The sequence below is a fragment of the Condylura cristata genome, unplaced genomic scaffold (assembly GCF_000260355.1).
Source record: "Condylura cristata isolate star-nosed mole 26May11 unplaced genomic scaffold, ConCri1.0 scaffold00018, whole genome shotgun sequence".
NCBI classification, from domain to species: domain Eukaryota; kingdom Metazoa; phylum Chordata; class Mammalia; order Eulipotyphla; family Talpidae; genus Condylura; species Condylura cristata.
In genome coordinates this window covers 20,280,364-20,303,622 of record NW_004567119.1, presented here as the reverse complement: position 1 = coordinate 20,303,622, position 23,259 = coordinate 20,280,364, and the positions used below count along the sequence as shown (strand labels likewise).

The 23,259-nt window shown below is 37.5% G+C and overlaps 1 protein-coding gene across 1 annotated transcript; it reads left to right on the top strand.

Moving 5' to 3' along the window:
* The first annotated feature begins 1,818 nt into the window (after nt 1-1,818).
* Nucleotides 1,819-19,976, top strand: ADAMDEC1 (ADAM-like, decysin 1). The gene is made up of 14 exons (XM_012726765.1): nt 1,819-1,873; nt 3,578-3,696; nt 4,529-4,605; nt 5,324-5,402; nt 6,302-6,378; nt 7,170-7,359; nt 7,576-7,638; nt 8,333-8,404; nt 8,725-8,894; nt 9,245-9,326; nt 9,949-10,079; nt 10,844-11,021; nt 13,487-13,568; nt 19,846-19,976. Exons 1-14 carry the CDS (start codon nt 1,825-1,827, stop codon nt 19,974-19,976), a joined length of 1,500 nt encoding a protein of 499 aa, XP_012582219.1. The 5' UTR covers nt 1,819-1,824.
* The last annotated feature ends 3,283 nt before the right edge of the window (nt 19,977-23,259 follow it).

Genomic DNA, 23,259 nt, shown 5'->3' with positions numbered 1-23,259 from the left:
AAAAAAAAATGTCTCCACATAACAAATGCTGAAGAGTATAGAGAAAAAACAACCCTGTTACACTCCTTAAACTGGCACAGTCAATATGGAAATTTTAATGTAAATTTTATTTACATTGAAAATAGTAAAAGTGGAAATTATATATGAGCCAGAATCTATCCAATGAATGTGCAACTAGCAACTCAAAAAAACTTAAGTTCTGCAATGTTGTTACAGCTGTTTGTACTGGAACATGGAAGCAACCTAAATGCCCCCTGATAGAAGACTGGCTCCAAAAGACAAGATGGCCAAACTGGAATACTAGCCAGCCATAGGAGAGAGAAAATGCTGCTATTAGAGCCAGAATTTTGTATAGTAAAACAGGAAGACAGAAAAGTATCAGATATTTTCATAGCAGATATTTAACAAAGTACATAGAAAAAATGATCACATCGGGGCCCTCCCTGGTGGCGCAGCAGGTTAAAGCACGACACTAAGAAGCTAAAGCCACATCTGCATGAGTTCGATCCCCGCGTGCCCCGGAGGTGACCACATGGCGCTGCAGACCTCTCCTGACCTGCCCGCTGCTCCCCTCAGCAGTGCGCTTCGTTTATCTGCCTGTTCAGCTCCCTGCTGTCTCTGGTGAATCCTCTCACCACCCCTGCATCTCTGGCCTATACCCCAGTTCTGTATGCACAAATAAATAAATCTTTTTAAAAAAATGATCACACAAAGGTAAATGAAGTGAGATTTCTGAGGTAAAGAGGGATGGAGGGAGAGAAAGGGCCACTTTATATAACAAGAACTAAAATATTTTATTAGTCCAAAGAAAGATAAGAATAAGTTGTCAAAATATGAACAATTTTTGATGTTGGGCCATTGGTGATCAACACATTTTCCTTGACTTACTGTTTTGGTATTCATCTCCATGAAGATATATCATTACACACTTCAAAAATACTTCAAAAGTGGATAATCTGATTGAGACTAACATTGTCAAGAAAAATTACATTTTCACTTTTTTTTCAGTGTGTGTGTGTGTGTGTGTGTGTGTGTGTGTACCTGTGTTACCTAATACGAATTTTACAAAAAACTTAAGGTAATTTTGGGAAAGATTTATTTATTTATGCATAGAGAACTGGGGATAGGCCAGAGATACATGGGTGGTGAGAGGGTTCAGCAGAGACAGAGTGGGGAGCAGAACACACAGGTCAACTAAGTGCACTGCCGAGGGGGCAGTGGATAAGACAGGAGAGGTCTGCTGCGCCATGTGGGTCACCTCCAGGGCGGGGATGGAACTTGCAGGGCAGCAGCTGTGGCCGGCTTGCAGTGCTGTGCCTTAACCTGCTGCGCCACTAGGGAGGGTCTCAGGTAATTCTTAACCATCAAACCCTTTTTCACAGGCAAATAGGTTGAGGTCAGAGAGAACCATAATATGTTAACTTGTAAGGTTTTTACTTGTTCAACAGATTATGTTCTCTTTGTGCCAATTTCTCAAAAGCGGCACACATTACTGAACAATTTTCTAAATTTATAGATCAGTGCATAGGGTTGCTGAGAAGCACGAAGGCCACACAGCTGTCCACATGTGATTCTTTACCAAGTTGTCACCACAGAGATAAACACCCCTCTTGAATGAGGAACATTCCCATGATTTGATACTGCAATTTCTTGGCAGTTTCCCAGTGCTATTAGAAAATAGTCCTCAGTTGCACACAAGGGAGGGTTGAGGTTTGTATTTTGCCTTAAGTTTATAAAGAGAAGTTGGGGAAGAATAAAACCGAACAGCCCTGGGTAGCACATCTTCCCCGGCGTGGGCTCTCTCCACTGTATGCTGTAGCCAACATGCCTGTCCTCCTCTTCTCTGTACTCTGGCTTATTGCACAAACTCAAGGTAAGTTTCAATATATTGATGTTTTATAAAAAAGTGAAATTATTTTATGATTTATTAAAGTACCTTTGAGAAAATGACACACTCATCTGACTCAAAGGTCACTGGTATTTACATCTTAGAATATCTACTCAGTTTTGAGGAGCTCTGTGTGAAAAGTCCAGGTATTGTACCTGGCACAGTAACTGAGTTCTCTTACATTTTATCTCCCATATCACATCAACTCACAATTCATATCACTGAGATTTTATTTTCTAAAATGTGTTCCATGTTATACCAAAGGGTTAAATTCCAGATCAAAAATTCCTAACTAGCTCAAAAGTTATCTTGAATAATCTTGGTATTTTCTACCCTTTATGCAGATAATCATTTAGCTAAAGACAAAATTTAGTCAAAGTTTGGATAGGCGAAATGAGAAAGACTCATAAATAAAACTGAAGTCAAATTAGACATAATTATATGGTTAGACAAAATGAAATAATAAACAATTGAAGCTAGTCCTAGAGTTGCAATTAGAGTTAAAATTAACTCCAGTTTCAATCATATGGTAGCTTCCACTAATATAACATATTCTGTTTAAGAATTTTTGTAATGCATCTATACATTTCCTGTTTTCATATGAGTCATTCATAGGACAACATTATAAAAGAACTGTGCAGCCAGGAGAGAATTCTTGCTTTACCATTTCCCTTCAGTTTTTCAAGTCAACCAGATATTCTCCCTGACTGTTAGTCACTAAGAGGGCAACTCCCAAAACAATACTTATCTGTGAAAGTGGCATTTAAAATAAGATTGTCTATATAGGTGAGTAAACAATATTTATAGAATAGAAATACAAAAGGGAGAGAATGTCGTTTTATATATTTTATGTATTGCAATTTTTATACCAATTTTCTTTCAGGGAAGTACCCTGATAAGCAAGATCATTTACAAGGACTTTTACAAGGTCACTCAGCTAGGATTTAATATAGCATCTTTTGGTTTCAATGTCAGTTCTTTTGCTACTATATGTGAGTAAAATAGAAAGTTGTATATGTAATGTTATACCAAAAGCATGAAAAAGCACATTTAGCTATACACAATCTTGGTTTTCAAATTGCTGCAACAGAATGCAGCAAAAGCTTTATTGTATATCTAAAGCCTTAAGAGAAAAAATGCTCTTGAGAAAATGAACTTAATATTTTATTGTCACACTGAGAAATAAAATAATGCTTGGAGGTATCTTTCCTACAAATGAAATATTATCAACTTGTATGTGAAAATTTACATTTTGAGGGAATAATCATCGGCTTCACCAAAAAAGAAAGAGTATGTGAAAATAAAAAACAGAGGTCTCTGAGGACATTTGGAGATAAGTTCACAATTTTGAAGTTGACAGAGTAAGAGAGATGGCTTGCTGCGGGCAGAATCCCTGATTCCTATAACCTCTGTTATAATCCACCCTCCCCATTCTGGGCATGGAGGCCACAGTTTACATATATTGGGGAGCCCTCCAAATATTGTTTCATTGCCATCACATCTTTCAGAAAGGAGAAGAGACCTAAATAGGAATTATTTGTTACTGAAGCTAAAGCAAAAGATATAGCTTGTTCTCAAAGTTTACTCTCAACAGAAATTCAGGCTTCCACACAAATTCAACAAATCCATTTTACCAAAATAATAACTTTTAATTATCTTATTAAAAAAACATTATTTCACTTTCTCTAGTCACAGCCATAAAGGAAACATCTGAACAGGTGCACTATGAAGTCGTTCATCCTAAAAGACTGCATATTTTGCACAAAAGAGATATACAAAACACCCAAACAGAAAGCCATGGCAAAGAGGTAAGTCATGTGAATGACTGTGGTAGATTTTGCATCATTAAAAGAGACAGATTTTCATCCATACAGAAGGGGTGTCACAATCTATGTCTAGTAGTTTAATCTTGAAGACCATTTGTAACAGCTCTGGTAGGTTCAGGAGAAAGCAGATTTCGTAGAAAATTCTGAAAGTCATCAGAAGATAAGACAGTGAGTGGCCTCCTAGCGCAGAAAGGACACAGCATAATGAATATTAAGTTTTTAGGTGGGAGAGGGTAAAAACACAGGTCAGGCAGCCATTTCTAGAAGGAGTACTCCTTGACAAACTCACTCAACCATGTCTTACCCCTACCTCACGCCATGCCCCCAGTGAGTTGTCCTTTCCTTTGTCATTTTGTCTATAATGTAGAAACCCAACATTATTTAGTAATATGAACTTTTTAAGGGCATAGGTATTAAGCCTTTGACTGTAATAGTATTTTCATCACTTCATAATTTCAACCTTATTTAATTCTTAGAAGGTTTTTGGCTGGTTTTCTTTAGTATATTTGGTTATTTAAGTAGGGAAATATATACCTTAATATTATCTTATTAGTGGCTCATTAGGTAACAGAGGCTGGTATACTAAAGAAAAAGCTGAGTCCCTGTCACACATGTTCCGGTTTGTTAAACTGTGTTGCTACTGCATTATTGTAATTTGTAGACAACTTAATGTAAAATGTATGTTTGATTTTACATATTTTAAATATGTGAGATAACTTTTTACCCTATATGCATAATTCTGTATAAGCTGTATTTATCATTGTAATTGATTCAGATAGACTCATAAATTGATTTCATTATACAATAATTTTAGGAAAGAGATGATTCTGAACTTCAGTATCAGATTACATTAAATGGAGAAGAAGTCATTCTTCATTTACAAAAAACCAAGTAAGTTGTACTTCAGAGTCCAATCACTGGAATATTTTAAGAATATGTACAAAAATGAATGCTCTTAAGGCTCTTATTATTGATATTTGAGACATAAGACATGAAACATTGGGTTTAGATGTTATTAGTCTTTGTTGATGTGCTGTAAGAAGATTCATGCTCCCTAGGAAATTATTTATAAAGTGTAAAACAAAGAGAAAAACAAATATCATAAATGATTTTCTTTATGTCTCAGAATTTACTGAAGATCTTTTTCTATTCAAATAAACTCAAACTTTTGACCTGCTTTTCCTATTGTATTATGAGAACACACTTGCAAGATTCCTTCAGCCCTGAGACAGATCTCAGGGTGCAGACTCTCCCAAGTTCTATTTCAGTCAGTCAACTGCTCCCTGAATGCAGCAGTTGTTAATACATATTTATCACCCAGTACCCTTGAGAGATTCTGTGAGAACTGTGTCCTTAGTGCAAAGACTCCCAAAATAACCCTTCTGAAGATAAAAGTCATAGAGGGCATTTTGTCCCTCAGATCCAATAAGTGTAGTTAATGCTTTGATTTGTTTCAGCTGCAGAGATCCAGGCTGGGCAACAATGAGCTACTCAGCATGTCCATTTCTCACTATCAAATGTGGCATTTGTTTAGTCCTGATGAGCATGTTAGCACTATTAACCCTTTTTGCCATTCTGAGTTAATCATGCAATTCTGTGTTCTTTACAGCAATATCATGGGCCCAGACTACACTGAAACATATTTCTCACCAAGTGGACAAAAAATAACAACAAGGCCTAGGAACACGGTAAGTCCACAATGCTTTCTGGAACACTTTGGGTTGCCATGTGCTTTTTCAGATGTGCAGAGGAAACTTCACAAGAATGTTTAAAGACTTGGAAACATGATGCTTATCTATGACTGTGGAGATAATAGATGAAAACATCACCATGTCAGAAAGACCCCTCAGTCTTGCAACCCGGTAGGCTTCAGGGTCAGTGGTAGATCAATTCCTGAAGCCTCTGAGGTTCACATTGTTTTTGTTTCTGGGAACTGGACCTCGGCCACTACTAGAAAAATGCTCCATTATATTCAGGATAAAAGCTCTCACTTGAACAGAGCTACAGAGAGACTATAGCAGGGCTCTGGCTGGCCAAAGGACAGTCTCTCTTCCAAGGCCAGTGTCTCCAAGCTGGCTACTGCCCCATCTTATCTCCTCTCCCAGGTCTCCCACGTTCAGGCCAGATTGGGCCATTTCAACCCTCAGGCTGATTGTACCATTTACCATCAACCCATACGCCATTTACTGAGACTCACAACTGATGGGTCCATTCCATGATCCAGGTGCCAAATCCATGGGCCTCTCTATGGCCTGCAGTTGGAGGGAGCTGGAGACTAGAGCTGGCCCTGTGGGCACCATGCTCCTTCCTGCAGTCCTGACACAGGCTGTTGCCTCCTCTGCCAGGGCTTGCTCCAGTGCAGGGCAACCTTGCATTTGCAGCCCCAGTGGAGCCTCCGGTGGAGGGTAGTAAAATACCAACCACTTGCTGCCACTTGCACTGCCCACAAGCAGTTTCTGAAACCAGATGCCTGAGCCTTGAGGAAGGGGATCTCCAGTTTCATCACTACCGCTGTTATACATGTATCCTTGTAGTTAAAAAATATATATATTTTTTCTAATGCATGATTTCTCTTTTTCAACCTTAGGAGCACTGCTTCTATAAAGGACACATCTTAAATGAGAAGGAGTCTGTTGCTAGCATTAATACTTGTGATGGTTTGAGGTGAGAGCCTTACACAGAAGTAATAAACATTCAATACCACTTTGTTACACACCATTGAGTCTTCTGGACATGTATTCTTACTAGCTTGGTAAAATTTTAGCACTAAAATACTGAATTTGTATGGTCAAAGGGAAGAATAAATTTTCACTTCTTATGGCCATTTCATAATCTGTTGGTCTAGTAGAAGTCAGTCCTAATAATGTTTTCCTAAGATGCTGTACATTGGATTTTGCTGACCTCTGGATCTATTTCCATGCTTATCCACCTTACTCGCTGAAAACCACTCTGTTTTATTTTCTTAAATATTCTATCCTGCAGTTATCACAGTTGGACATAACTTTTTTGAAGTAAGTATGTGTGTAGAGGCTGTGTGTGTGTGTGTGTGTGTGTGTATGTGTGATTCTGTTACAATGATAATTCTTGGCTTTAGGGAAATTTAAAAAAAAAACACAAAAGAAAATAACTATGATAGAAAATGACCTTTGAGTGATCACTACTATTAGAGTTTGATCCTGTTTGTAGTCTTTTACACAAATATCTTTCATAAGGTTTATCCTAAATATGTAAGATAGCTTCTTCTAACAATTCTTGACCATAGTCTCATAGATAGATAATAGAGGCTTCATTTTAATACTGACAAATACTGATTATAACTTAAGTGAGAAGAAATTAACTAAAAGGCCCATGAATGTACATACGAGTTTAGGGCTGAAAAAGGCACCACTCCATTCTGGTCAGTAGAAATGACAGTCTGGCAAGGAATCCTTCACCACGAATCTGTGGTCTCACAGGGGGTATTTCACACATCATGATCAAACATACAGCATAAGGCCCCTGAAAAGCTCTGACCAAGAAGAACATGCTGTCTTCACACAAGACCAGGAAGAAGTTGTTGACCTTGCAAATTACACCTGTGGTATGAGAAGTTTGGGCAGGACTAAAGGCCTTATTCGAAACTCAAGGTCACCCAAGAGACCAGAGGTAAGTGTCGTTTCCTCAGTTGCTCTGTGTATCACGTGTCTCCCTAATGACAGAAGATGTGCCAGCGTGCCCAGCCATGAAGGCCTGTGATGAGCCTGTGAATTATTGATTTACGTTCAATTTCATTTTCCTGTGAGAAGAAAAAATATCTTTCTAAATTTTTTAATGGTTTAAGATAAAGGTGATTACTAACAATGTTCTTTGTTCTTTATGAAGCAGGAAGAATTTCTTCGGGCTGACAAATATATTGATCTCTTTTTGGTGCTGGACAATGCCTTTGTGAGTATGAAACATGCCTCCTTGGCTAGTTCATTCAACTTCTAAGTTTTCTTATCAAGAAAACACAGACAATAAACTATTATTGCTGAAAATAGAGTGTCCACCTGATTATCTGATTGCCTTTCCATCTGTCTACTTAGGAATAGTTTTTACACATTGTCTACCTTTAATTTCTATCTGCTACGATAATGTCCAACATTATATATATGACCAGTGACAATATAGTTAATATATGGAGACTTTTATGATAATGAAAAACAAAAAATAATGAATTATTAGATTATTTTAAAATTCTATTATAGCAATATAAAGTAGCTTAAAAACTATATATGACTTATAAATTCTATTTTATATATACAGAAATACCAGAACCTGTGGTTCCAAATAGTAAATATGATTTATAATAAAATATTAATAATGAACTGATTGGAAAACATGAAATTATTTCACTTTATTACATTTAAAAAATGACTAACTTTTAAAGTTTATGAGTACCTGAATTTTCTGTGGCCAAGAAGTCCTTATACTTGAAATAGAATTTGTTGAGACAAATAGTCTTATATATGTAATATTGGTTGGGAATGAATGTGCTTATTTGCATGGAAACCTGTAAACTTCTTAAAATGTGAAATTCTGTGCCCCATCAACTTTCATTAATTTTAATTAAGTACATTTTGTATTTGATGTTTTGTAGTATAAAGCATATAGTGGAAATCTAACTGTGATAAGAAGCTTTGTGTTTGATGTGATGAACCTACTCAATGTGGTAAGTTATGTAAACACATGACATACGTAAGCATTAACTTATCCAAACATACAAGTTATATAAACCTGTTTCCACACAGAGTGGGAGCTTCTCTGTGGTTTCACCAAATAAGGGCTTGAGAGGATAACAAAGGTCAGCATTCTGAGAAATTTAGTAGAGGAGAATAAACAAAGTAAAACAGTATATATTGCAGTAAAGACAACTTCTAGTTTCTGTTTCAAAAAATAGGATACATTCTCCATCATTTATGGTTAGCAAAGTATCTAAAACAATAAAGAAAACTTCAACGTATTAATGAATGAACAATACTATTTCCACAGATTTACAAAACCATAAATGTTCAAGTGGTCTTGGTAGGCTTGGAAATCTGGTCTGATGGTGACAAGATAAAGGTGGCACCTGAGACACATGTCACTTTTACCAACTTTCTGAACTGGCATCGTTCTAAGACAGAGAAAAAGAAGATCCATGACTATGCTCAGTTACTGAGGTGAGCACTTGGTGGGTGGCCAGGCCAGGTATTGTGAGCAGTGTAAGTTATCCCAAAGGTTTCTTGACAAGGATTTCTGTTCAGTTACATCTCCCCAGTTATTTTTCAGATAGCCTGAATCTCTACCATTAGCAATTCACCTATGAGGTTACTAGAAACCTGTATGAGGTCAATAATATGGACTCCTGGGTGTAGAATAACTATTTGTGAATATTTTAATGGATAACAGAAGCTTTTGGGGGGGGGGCTAGTGGTTAGAAAAGTCTAGGACAACAGGGAAATCAAAAACATAATAAAAATAGTGGTTCCAAAGACTTGGATTGTGACCATGATCTGCAACTTTCACATAGTGGAATTAACTTCAGTGCTCGACGTGTGGGAATGGCATCCTCAAGTTCTTTGTGTACCTCGTCTTCAGTTGTCGTCATTGGGGTATGTACAGTTCCTTGTGGTTCTGTGCCCTTCTTGAAGATTCAAGTAATGTCTCATATGGAGTTTGCCAATAAAGAGAGGTCAAACTACTGAGAGATCCATGCTCGGAAGAGCCCTGGAATTATGAAATAGAGTAGCTCTTTTACTCCTGAGTTGGTGTTACAGAGTAAGAACAGGAAGATTGGGACAGAAAGGGAATCCAAGTGTCCTGTGTCAACATTAAATCTATCATCCCCAGTATTGATGACCAATGAGCTTGGACAAGGAGTATATTGTTGTCATATGGACAAGCACAACTAATGTCATAAGTACCATGACAGTAACTTTTGAAGACTATTGAGTGTGCAGTATGGTTCCTGTTAGTACTCCCTATGAAGAATATAATTGCCTTATTTTAACATGGTTTTCCAAGAATATATCAATAATTCAACAAAAATTGAATATTGACTCAATAGTTGCATTCACAGGAACAACCATTTCAAAGGTTAATTCAACAGTGTACAAAAAGTCAGTGACAGGTCTAATAATTCATTATTTTTCATCTGTAAAATCTTTTTTAAAGCATTCAACCTTGGCAACAATTAAGAAATAAGTAATAGGTGTTTCTTCTATTTTTTGGCAGGCGAAGGGAATGAATAATGTGGCTCTTGTAGCAGTGATGTCACACGAGTTGGGCCATGTCCTTGGCATGGTTGATGTTCCATTTAACACTCCATGTCCCTTTGGGAGTTGTGTGATGAGCCAATATGTGAGGTGAGACCCTGTCACCTGGGGGAATAATTTCTAAACCCTTAAGGACTTTAGATGCAGTCCATATAGTTGGAAGAGCACAAGGGTGTCTCTTCATCCTCCACCATTTTGCTGTATAGATTCCTTGTTATCAGAGCTCATTAAGATTTCCAAATATGCCAACATAGAGCATCAGATCAGTGATCATGCCATCTTAATTTAAAATAATTCTTTTGCAATTATTTTAATTGCTTCCAGAAAACTACAGTCTCTAAATCTGTATATTTAATATGTTCTATATATCTCCACCACCAGTTGATCAATCAGTAGTATGTAATTACTTAGTACTTCCTGACACCCGGCACTTGGCAAGGACTTGGGATGGAAAACTGAATAAAATCATCCATTGCTCTTAAAGTGCTTGTGGCTAGATATGTGCATAGAACTCTTAACTTCCTTTCACAAGTTCATTGCTATTTCTCTTCTCAAACCCTTTTGTTGAGATTAATGAATTATAAGTGGCAAATATCCTCACTCTGCCCTTTAGGAGAGTGCTTAATCCACAGGGAATTGAAATCTTCCAGCTCTACACTTGAGTATCTAGGAAAACAGCTTTCCAATGAGCATAGTATGTGAGTCCATTGCCCTCTACCTCTACCACACTGCAGTGCTGAACAAATAATAAATTGGGGATTTCAGTTAAGCCAAGAATATATTTAAATAGATCAGATTCTCAAATGCATTTATCATTGTAATCATAACATTTCTGGTTTTTCTTCTGGTTGCAGTTCAAAATTCCCAAAAGGTTTCAGTACAACCAGCCGCTCACATTTTGAAAAATTCATTTTATCTAAAAGACCAAAGTGCCTGCTGCAAGCACCAATTCCACAAAACATATTAACAAATCCAATGTGTGGGAACAAACTTCTGGAGCTAGGAGAAGAGTGTGATTGTGGCTCTCTGAAGGTATGAAAACATACAAGGCTAAAAAAAATAGTGCAGAGTTAATGTGGCACAAGAATTATGCCGTTATCTTTTCCTTTTAAAAAATGTTCTTTTGGAAATACATTTTTTAGGGCCAAGTTTGATATGAATACAGGATACACTTATAACATGATGGTATGGACATCAATGGAAAGAAGTAAATCATTAACTCTATCATATTACTTATGATCATTCCCAGATATATTAGTCAGGAATACATAAATCGCATAAAAACCACAATTGATCATTTGTTTAACAGTAATAATTGCAGATCCAGAAGTAAGTTTTCTCCATAGAATTGGCCTTTTCTCATAACAAGAATAATGAACAGCCATATACCAGAGACATTTTGTGGGTGTGGAGTGGGGAATGGGATCAAAAGGGGGGGGGGAAGTGCACGGGATTATGGTGATGGCACATGGGTGACTTGGTGATGGGAAGCCCGCGGGGATTACAATTGAGATGGGGTAAAAAAATGTAAAAATGTAAAATAAACTGTTATAAAATAAAAAAAAAAAAAGAATTGGCCTTTTCTCACTGAACTAAGTGTAAACAAATAGTAAGTAAAACGGGAGAAGAAAGAAAAATCATATAAATTATATTAAATAGATTATTCATATATGACATCTAAAGTCATTATTATAATTCTGCTGACTTTTTAATTCTGCTAACTTTTAAGGCATCAATATATTCTAAAATTGTTTCTGAAAGAATGTTTGCTAACAATCTAAAAGATTGTTACAAGTAGTGACATAAAACAAGAGTTCAGGCTATGAAATAAATGGATTTTTAAATAGCTGTTCCCTTATTTGAAAGGTAGCATATATAGTTCGTATGATAACCTTTAGTGAATAATCCAGCTCCCCAAGATCCATACTCCATTTTATTACTCTTAGGTATATAGCTGGCATTTTTATAGATTAAAAATTTATTTCATGTGTCTATATATTATCACTCAAGTATCATGCTCTTTTATTGATTTAGCTATATGATGTCTTTTAGTATTTTTAATAGCAAGTCTCGTTTTGTTTTCTTGCAGAGTTGACAACAAAAGAGTAACTCTTTTGTGTTCATTCTTTCATATAATTCCTGACATTTTTTTTGTCAGCTTGACCTCAAATAAAATAAGATTCTGATTAACAGGTATTTAATTCATATTTTATTCTGTAGATCAATGACATTTTTGCAAAAGTCAGTATTTTCAAATACAAGTTGCCTTTAAAACTTTTTATAAATTTTGGTTTTTTGAATTTTTCACTTTTCCTTTTTTGTTGTGTATATTTTTAAAATATACATAAATTTTAGATTCTAATTTGCTGCTATTTTTGTATTCTTTTTATTGAGGTAACATCGTTTTCCAACACTGTGTCATTTGGAGGTACAGGTTCACACCTCTTCAAGTATATGTTGCTTTAGCTCACCTTCCACCAAAGCACCAAGAGTTCCCCACCCTAGCCCTAAGTATCCCTCTTAGCCAGGGGTATTTTTATATTTGGGGGGCTCATTCTCGGCTTTTCATAGGCAAAAATTTTTATTGCACAAAATAATGAAATCTGATTTATACTTTTCAATTATCATATTTTATCTTTTTTATCTCAAAGCATTTGTCAGAATTTTCATAAAACTAGAAACTATAGATAATCCTTATGCTTTATTTTATTGGATATATTTTAGTGCTCCATCAGATAGGTTTTCCTTATCATGATTATGTATAATTCTGTTCATAGTTGACTTATATTTGCTTAACTAATTTAAAAAGGGCTACTGAATTCTCACCAACTTATTTTTGCCATCTATCACAATCATACTAGCTGTTTTTCTGCTCAGTCTCTGGATGTGATGGATAACATTACTTTATACTGTACAGTCATTCTAACCTTGCATTTTGGTATTAAAACCTTGTATAATCATAAAAGAGAATTATTATATTAATAAACTCATTTTACTAACATTTTATTCAAAATTTAGCATTTGTTTTAATAAATGCCATTATGAATTCTCATTATGAGCACTACACAGGCTTAGTAAAATAAAATGGAGTTATAATTTCTTTTTCTATTGTCAATAGTTTGAATAGTATAGCAATATCCTCCCTTATAATTTGAAACTCTATGTGTGTGTGTGTGTGTGTGTGTGAGAGAGAGAGAGAGAAAGAGAGAGAAAAGTACCATCTAGACCAGAATTATTTGGGACAATTATTAAATAATCTATTTTTGGCCTTTTAAGGGTAGGCTTTCATTCTTTTTTTTTTTTTTTTTGGCTTTTATTATTCTTAACACATTTTTCCCCCTGTTATTAAGTTTCTTTGGTAATTTCCAATGGGATTTATAAAGCAGAAAAATTTAGATGCAAAGGTGAAATTTCATTGCTTTTATGGGCCACAATTCTGTGACCTGGTCTGTAGGAAGAAAATGCTGAACCACTTTCCTTTATGTGTGTATTTAAAGGAATGCACCAATCGTTGCTGTGAGGCCAGCACCTGTAAATTAAAACTTGGAGGTGACTGTGGAGACACTCAGGCTATATCACGTAAGAACTTTCTTTCCTTCTTTGCTCTTCAGATATGTTTTCATTTCTATTTCAGGTGAGAAAAATGTGACACTGAATTCAATTGAATAATAGACATTATTTTGCATTTTAAAAATGATTGAATCTCAGAAAAAGTGACCATTATGAATGTACATAACTCAGAGTAATGTGTATTCTAACAAGTGAATGAGAAAAATGGTTACTTTGTCAGCTGTGCGATGAGAGTGGCTAAAGTATATTAAAAATAGTATATACTTCTGCAAAGTAATAATGAATTCAGTATAAACTAAGATGAGAAAGAAAGTTTATTAAAAGAAAGCCTTGAATGAGGAACAAATTTTATTCTTGTCTATGAGCTGAGGGTTGTCATTTGCAATTAGTCAGAAAATCCATAACATTTAAGAAGACACTACACAATTTGACTATTTTATTGCTTTAAAAGCTATAACCCACATACTGCACAATCCAACATGAGTTTGGGAAAGCCCAGTTGCTCTAAATATGACTTTTGTTCAGGTACAAAAATTTTCCCCAAATCTAAAAAATGTTACAAAAAATAAAATAAAATCATAAGTAGGAGACGCAAGAGAAACAATATAGAAGTGCAGTTGTTCCTACTTTTTCCTAATTTTTTTCAGAAATGAAACCTGTGGAGAAGTCATAAAGAGAACAATTGATTCAAACACCACCTAGCATCATATCCTCAGTAAATGACTACTTAGGTCAAAAGACAAGGAGTATCACTCATTCATTTGCCAAGTACCAGGTCACAGTGTGAACCCGGCTGTAAATCCACTTGAGGGAAATAATTCTGTCATAGCGATCAGAGGCACAGTAGCTCAAGAAATAGCCACTCAACTCTAGAGTCTTGAAAAGTTGGTGCATGTGCCTGCCATTGTATTCAACTTACTGTTTAGTATCATGGAAAGAAAGGATTCAGAAACTTCAATTTTTTTTTTTTAGAGTTTTTACCAAAACCTAGCTATGGGACTTTAAACAAAGGACCTGATTAGTCTTCTTACTTGTAAAAGGGAATAACAGATGTGGTGTCTCGCACAGTATGGCCGCCGAAATAATGCGAATTCCATAAATTTTGGGTAACATAATATATATAACAGAAGATTTATAACTTATGGTAACATAGCTTCCAATTTTCTTCTTTCAAGCAGAGAGTTCATCAAAAAATCTACAGCACTGAGGAGATACTTTGCGAGCACAAAGATCAAGACCTCTGAATGTGCTAAAATTTGGTGTATTTCTACTTTTATACTTAGATATATTTTGCTTTTACTTGATATTGGGCTTTCTAACATTTCACCAGTATTTAGAAAAGCTGCCTGTTTTGTAAGCTCTGGCCTTTGATGTATTTTTAAGGGTGAGGAGGCTGTTGTTTTAGTTCTGCTATTTAGAGAACAAAGGAAATTAGTCTTTGTTCAAAACACATCAAAATATGTTGTTCAATTGTGTAGATTTAATCCAGAAGTGTAAAATTATAAGTGACTTGTAATTTAACACCTTTAGTTTTACTAGTACACCCCATGAAAAAGATACCATCCCCTGACTAGGGACCTTTGGCCACCCCCTGACCAGGGACCTGTGGTGGAAAAAGGGAGAGGGAGCTCTCGGGCTGCCTGGTATTCAGTGCCCTGCTCCTGTCAAGACTAATTGTGCAAATGCTTTTCACTTTATGTTGTATAATCTTTTTCACTGCCACCTCTAATGCTAATTTTGAGAAGTCTGCATTTCATTTTCATTGAGTTACCAAGGACTGCTTCTTTCATCTCTTGATTTAAGGAACCATAATGTCAATGAATAAAAATACAATATTTTGAGGGTTTGTGTGTGTGTGTGTATGTGGTTATTTTCAAAAATGAATACTTGTGAGCTTCAATGTAGGCTTGCGGTAGATGTGAGTCTTGTATATTTACACAAATTTCTCTGGCCATTTTGACAGTATTCTCACAGAAGATCAAGAGTCATTCCATGGAGAGCAGTGGCTAGTAAAGCCTAGCATCCTGTGGGGGAAGGATTGCGTCTAACCAAGCTGCTTACTGGCCCTTGTTAGCTAATGTAGCATATTATATAATTTTCTTCTTCTCAATGATTCTTCATTTGTCATAAAGTATCTTTATCTTAAGGAAAGTGGATTAGGGACTTGGGCGATTTTTAAAGGCTGAATATAACTGGCATGTTACCAAATAACCAATTTAAATTTCTTTGTTAAATTTGTTAGGGGCTATAGATTATTCAGAAAAAAAATGCTATGATGAAGACTTAAATGCTGTTAAGGAACCCCACAAGTAGTTGGCTCATTGGTAGGCTAAACATCGATGCAGCTTGCATTTGCCATTTGGCAATATGCATCCAGTCTAATAAATAGGTGTGATTTTTTTAATGACTACAAATTATTTTATAAAGGCATAATTCTGCTTCCCATTAAAAAACTCCATACATCTGTTCAATACTATATTTTTCAAAGACTTTTGCATCATTTACCTGTAGTCTTAATGAAATAAGAAAGATATAAGCAAAATAAGTATTTTTGTCATTTCATAGGGGGATAATCTATGGTTAAAGAGTTTGATTTATCTAGGGCTGTATGCAAAACTTATGTAGCCATAGAACTCAAACTCAAGTGCCTTTAATCCTAAAGCCAAGCTGTATAAAAATAACTGACCTCTGTCAATTTATCCCCTCTTGCAATTATCTCATGAAGTGGATAAAATTCACTTCACAAAGTATCAGGATGGCAACGTTATTATCTGATATTTATTTTTCATAAATTTAAGAGAACCATGATAGTGTTGGAAAACATGAACTCAAAGGAAAATTGTCTATTGATATTGTTAAAAGTTTGCCTTCTAAAGACACAGACTGGTAATGTCCCTTTTTCACCCTGACCAAGTTGCTGGCACTAGGAGTCAATTTTTAAACTAAAAAAATATTTATTTTTGTAACACACAAAATTGACAATGTAGTAAGTTAGAAAAGGTGTTGAAAGTATACAAGGATAAATACAATCATCATTTTTTGGTGAATGGAAGGAATATGTATTCAAGTAGAATTTTGACCCTACAAATATCCATATATTGAAGGAACTAAGAATGAAGGTTTCATCCTCCTAACATGTTATGTTTTAGCACCTCTTTAAAGCAATACAAATACACATTTTTAGTCTCATACATATCAGATTTCCTTAAAGATCAGTGAGACTCAACTCCATCCCATCCCTTTCAGCAAGTCTTAAACACCTTAAAAGCATTCGATTAGAAATGACTTCCTTTAAAGAATTTGAAGTGAAACTTAGCTTTATGACTGTTTCTGCCATAATCTTCACCTCTTCTCCTTCATAATTTCCCATTTCTGCCTATTTTATTTTTTCTGATAGAACCTGCATTCATATATTGACCTTTTACCTTGTGAAACTTTTACTATCACTTTATACTCTATAATAAGTCTCAATTTAGAACTCTAAGTCTAACTTCCTTATTCTGCCCTGGACTTGCCAGCTGGGTTCTACCACGCTAATCACATCCAAACTTCACAGTATCACTTTCTGCTTGTGACTGACTCCAAGGTCCTTTTCAAGTGAGCTACCACAAAGTAACACTAAATTTACCAGGGCTCTTAGTGCTCTTCTAAATTATATTGACCTTTTTATTGAACTCAGCTAAAGTTCTTAAATGGTCCTCCATACTAGCTGTGTAAACTCATTTTCCTCATCAGAACAGTTCAGTAGGAATACTGAGTAGAACAGACACTTTTAATATCTTCACCTTTGCTGGCATTTCTGTCATCGCAGGGTCCCCATCCTGCCAGGACCAATCTACGTTTCTACCAGTGTCACCTCAGAGGGGATGACTTTCCTTCATTTCTGATGTAAATTCTTGTACCTCTTCACTTCCCTCTTGATGACTCCCATGGTTACTTCATCCCAAGAACTCCCTTTTGTTATTGACTCCTTTTGTTTGACTGGCTTTACTAGTCAGCATCTCTCCCTGTCATTTTGGACCCTCTCTTTGTTCTCACCTCCCTGACCTATTCTCAACTACCAGCTTGCCCAGTTCTTGATGGTGGCAGAAATCCGGTCACAAAGCCCATATGTTGGGAGAAGTAGTAAGTCCTTATGAGAGAGCAGGAGTTACACAGGTAGCAACAGCAGCAGCCCCACAAGACACAACTGGCCATGAGACACAACTGGCCATGAGACACAACTGGCCATGAGAGGCTTACCTGGAGGAGCCCTATTAGCTTTTATATGTTTTATAGACAAACTCAGCACAGTACCAATTTTAGGCCTAGTTTACAGAAGTATGTTTTGCACAAACATTATTTACTGCTTTCCCCACATGTTATGGGCATCTCAAAGCTATGTATCTACTAGTCCACCTGTGCTGGAAGTTTATGTTGAAAAACAACCTGAGAAAACTGTTCTCCCACCGACCCTATACTAGTTAACTCGTACTTTTACTTAACTGGCCCCACCTTATGTCATCTTACCTTCCAGTCTCCACTCTTCTCTCCATAATCCCTGTAAAACAAACAAACAAACAAAAATAATTAGGGCCCTTTCTGGTGGCACAACAGGTTAGGACACAGCACTGCAAGTTGGCCACAGTTGCTTCATTGAGAGTTCGATCCAGGGTCCCAGAGGTGACCCACGTGGCACGGCAGACCTCTCCTGACCTGTCCACTGCTCCCAACATGAAGACCTTCCGCAAAGACCTGAGTTCAATCCCAGCCCAGGGAGCTAACTCACAGGGCCCAGCAGACCTCTCTTGTCTCACTCACTGTTCCCCTCAGCAGTGTACTTCATCAATCTGCCTGTTCTGATCCCTGCTCTGTCTCTGGTGAAGCCTCTCACTGCCCCTGAACCTCTGGCTTGTACCCCAGTTCTATATGCATACATAAATCTTTTTTTTTTCTTTTTAAGATTTATGTATGCATACAGAACTGGGGTATAGGCCAGAGATGCGGAGGGTGAGAGGATTCACCAGGGACAGAGTGGGGAGCAGACCATGCAGATCGAGGAAGCACACGAGGGGGGCAGCGGGCGGGTCAGGAGAGGTCTGCCTTGCCATGTGGTCACCTCCGGGGCAGGCGGGAATCGAACTCATGCGGAAGTGGCTTAAGCTTCTTAGTGCTGTGTTCCAACCCGCTGTGCCACCAGGGAGGGCCCTGTATGCATAAATAAATCTTTTAAAAAAACAATTAGAATTGACAGGAGGAGCACTCTTAGCAGGCAACTATTTTTCATGGGGAAGGAGAGGGTCTTGGGCAGAATAGACTTCCTTTCTGGGTTGACTGTTAAGAAAGAAATCAAATTGCTGTTTATTTTAAACCTCTGCCCAGAGAAGAATTACCTTAATACAATGGTCCTGAAAATGACACCAAAAGGAGCTGAGGCAGGAGGAACTGGAAGTCTTCCTTCATCATTTGTATCAGAGAACACAACTCTTGAGTTCTCTGGATTGGAAGGAAGCAGAGAGATTAAAAAAAAAAAAAAAAAGTAGCTGGAAGAACATTGTGTAGCATAAACATTCCTGGATGTGTTTGAAATATAACAAATGTTTGTTTTCATTTTATTTATTTTTAATAAAATCCTAACCATCTAAACCAAGATAATGACTTTTTTATTGGCTTATGTAAAAAACACAAATCACTGGTGTTGTCTTTGTGTGTCGCTGGTGCAAAGACCATCTGTAGACATGAAGTCCAGGCCTCCCTGATAAAAAAGAAGTTCGCTGTCCATCTGGAATGTCTCGTTGCCACCTCCATTTCAAGTAGTTTGTGCAAACAGCCTACATTCACTGCCTCATTCCTCCACCATCTGTTCATTCCTCAGCGCTTTAAAATCGTGTTTCTGACCCCACGGTGTTACCAATAGCCCCTCATTGGCGGGGAGCTACTGGCTTTCTCTGCTCATGCTTATATTTTTGCTGCTAGGCCACTGTTAGTATGTTCTGTTTTGTTTTGTTTTGTTTTTTTCTTTTCTGTTTTATATTTTTTACGAGTTTTTGAGGTAAAATTGGCGGGGAGCTACTGGCTTTCTCTGCTCATGCTTATATTTTTGTTGCTAGGCCACTGTTAATATCTCTGTTTTGCTTTGTTTTTTTCTTTTCTGTTTTATATTTTTTACGGGTTTTTGAGGTAAAGTAGGTTTGCATCACTCTATGCGGTTGAAGGTGCAGCGGCACACCTCCTCGGAAGTGCACAGCCGCACCATCACCAAAACATCTGAGCTGAATCCTTTCTCCCTCTCAAATGTAAATTACAGATCAAAGACACTCTGTAGGGGAGGAGGAGGGAGAAGGACAGGACACGGGTGGGAAGAAGACAAGGGAACACGGTGGTGGTGCAGAGGGAATTGTGGTGGAAACCATACATTCTCCAAAAAATAAAGAATGATATAATGAATATATTTTTTTTTAATGGGAGTCATCAGCCCTGCATTCCCTCCATAACACATCTGAGTCCAAAAGTATCCACCAACCACTTGACCAATGAGCCAATCCGCTCTCCCACGGCCCGTGCCCGCCCCACAACCACCAGCACGCCAGAGAACCGCCGGTCATCTCCACCACAGGCCTGAGGCCGCGCAGAGGCAGCACCGAAGCCTAGAGTTTCCTATTTTGCCCCAAAGAGCACCTTGTAAGAGATAGCTTTTTTACATTTTAAAAAGCAGAGGGTCAGAAGAAACTCGCAAGAAGAGAAGAGGTAAGAGAGGTGGGAGTGAGAAGGGGAGAATGCAGAAACATTTACTCTTCTCAATCACCAATCAGAAAACATCCCTTGTAGCTGGATACCTTTCTCTTGCAGGGGACCAGTCATTCTCCATTTTGATGATTTTTCAAAACTTAATTCCCCCTCTCAGCTTCTCCACATTTATCTGTGTAAACCTAAGCTCTACCCTGATTTTTTTTTTTTTACAGCTTTTTTACATTTTTGGTGACCCTTATAATTGACGGGGGAAAAATCATCTTTCTTATACCCCTAAAAGTGAATTGGGGGCCTACCACAGTCCAAATGGTTAGATTAAATATCAAAATATCAGAATAGTTGAGTGGTATGTCTTTTTAACTTTGCCCATCTGCCAAGCTACCACTTCCTAACGACGCCCCAAAATTGACAGAATTTTTCATCTCTGAAATCACAGTAACTTGGATTTTGGCATCCTCATAGACAAATGACAATAATTAGATAAAGATAAACCTGAACAAGCAAGAGATTCCCACCCTATTTTGAGGAGTAAAAGGAGACTTTTTCTCTCAGTTATAATAACCACAAAATATAAGAAATCAAGGTAAAGCATGGGTATAAGGTGTTCATGGATAGATAGGAACAAGCTGAGAGGGAGAATCAGGTTTGAGAAATTAGCCCTGTTGAGTCAGAATAGAACTAGGCAGTTACGTCTATGCTCTTGTATGCACTTTCTTGCATGTATCCTCTACTTTTTGAAAGTTCCCGTTCCACTATTTCATTTTTCGGCATTCTCCCTCAGTGCTTGTTTTTAGACTATAAGGAGAAATTTTGCGTTTGCTACAAAAGGCAAGAAGCAAAACTAATGACCAGAATTGGGCTTTCTGTTACTGTTCTGGAGGCAGTGGGCAATCTGAGCTTCGAATGTGGTCTAGCAAGTTCCTTCCCTGGGGCTACTTCAGGCTGTGAATCCACAGTCCCAATTCTATTACATGTTATTGCCACTTTTAGCATAATTTGGTAGGTTATTTTTGGAATGTGTGGATGATCACAATTTTTGATAAAAAATCATGGAAATTTTCTTCAGTTGACATCATTTTAGCTTATGGAAGTTTTCATGACAATAGAAAACTGAATGAAAAAATGCACATTGTTCAAATATTCTGAAGACAGCGCTGACAACTCTCCTGAACTTGGTGCACTTTCCTCCCACTCTTACATTCTATCAATTCCTAACATAATTATGGTCTCTCAAACAAATGTGAAATAATGAAAACAAATGTGAAATAATGAAAAACAAAAGCTTTTCCCTTTGGACTTTCCTTAGCACAGTTAACCAACCTCCAGTCCCAGTACTGGTAAATGTGCCTTGCCCAGTTCCATTATGCCTCAGCTTTTCTATGATATAGAAGATTCTATTTTATTATCTATAAACTTTGTTTTCAATTTCTGATCTCTGTTCATCCTAAAAATCCTCTCAACGAACCACCAGCTAGATCCTTTCCTGTATGTTTACAGTAGTGTTTTTTACTAGGATCTGAGTCAGCTGGTGACAGAGAAAGTGCTGTAGACTTCCCCCTCCAGCACGCCTGGTGTATCCGCACCGAGGTGGAGGGGTTCTCCAGGGCCTTTGTCCCGGGATCAGGGTGTCTTACCTCTCTCCTCATCACATCTCACTTTACTCTGCTTTCCTTCTGCCTTGGAAGGGCAGCTCCAGAGCTGTAGCTAAGCCGAATAGAACGGGGGAGGGTGCGCTTAATTCTGAAATCTGCAAACAGCCCTCAGATGCGAGCTCAAGAAAGCACAGGCTTCTGTGCACAAAACCGAGGGTGTGGGGAGCCCTCTTGTGGCCGCGTGTGGACAGCAGCAGGGACTTAGTCTCCAGTCTCTGCGGCCACCACCCAAGCCAGTGGTGATACAATCCTGAGGGCCTGTCTTCACTGCAGGCCTCCTGCTAAGTGGCATGTGACAGTAGTCAAGAGAAGACCCCCAAATCCACCATAAAAATTACTACTCGCGGCCTGTCTCTAAGCAAGTCCTACCTACAACCTCTACCACCAGCGTAATTTGTATTTCCTTCAAGTCATCTTAACGCAAGTTGCTCTCCAGGCTCATACCTTATGCATTCAATAGCATCAATTTTGCTCTTGTTACTATTGAATAAGTAGTTGATCTCTGTCTTCCACTCAGATCGTGGTTCCACTTTGTATTTAAAAGTAAAAGAGGGACATAGAGTTTACAAGGACTCTCTTCCCTATTCATTTCAGATTTAACCAGTTTTTCTCCTAAAGAGTAATTTTTTTTTGATTTTTCATTTGATTTTAATTTTGAATTTGCATTTTTACATTTTACACGTGTTCCACTCACCCTCCACCAACACACCCCAGCCAACAGCCCTTCTACCTTCCTTCCCAGGTCCTTCTTCCTTCCCCACTTCTCCCACTGGTAATGATTGAATTTTTGTGTTAGGTCTGTGATTATTTTGATCACGTTTGTTTTTTGGTTGTTTATACTCCCCAGATGAGTGAAACTATCCTATATCTATCTTTCTCTTTATGAATTATTTCATTCACACAATCACCTCGATAGCCATTCATTTTGTCCGTAAATGAATGTAGTATGCCACCAAGTACATTTTCTGCCATTTTTTATCCATTCATCCGTGGAGGGTTGCTCCATGATTTGGCAGTTGTGGACAGTGCTGCTATGTACTGAAATTTTTTCATATTAGACTTTTCATGCTTTTAGACAGAGGCTAGAGGGGCATTCATGCTCTAGAAGTTGTCTCCTAGGGTCAGGTAAATGAACCTCCTCACATGTCCAGTGGCAGTAAGTCACCGGGAGAGTTCCAGGCAGCACTTGCCCATTACACACAGCTGTAGCCCTCAGCCTGCAGGGGGCAGTAGAGTTCATGCTTATTGTCCAGTAAGGAAAATTTAGTTTATTGGCCAGGGATATGAAAAGAAAAGAAGAGAAGAGAAGAGAAAAAGAG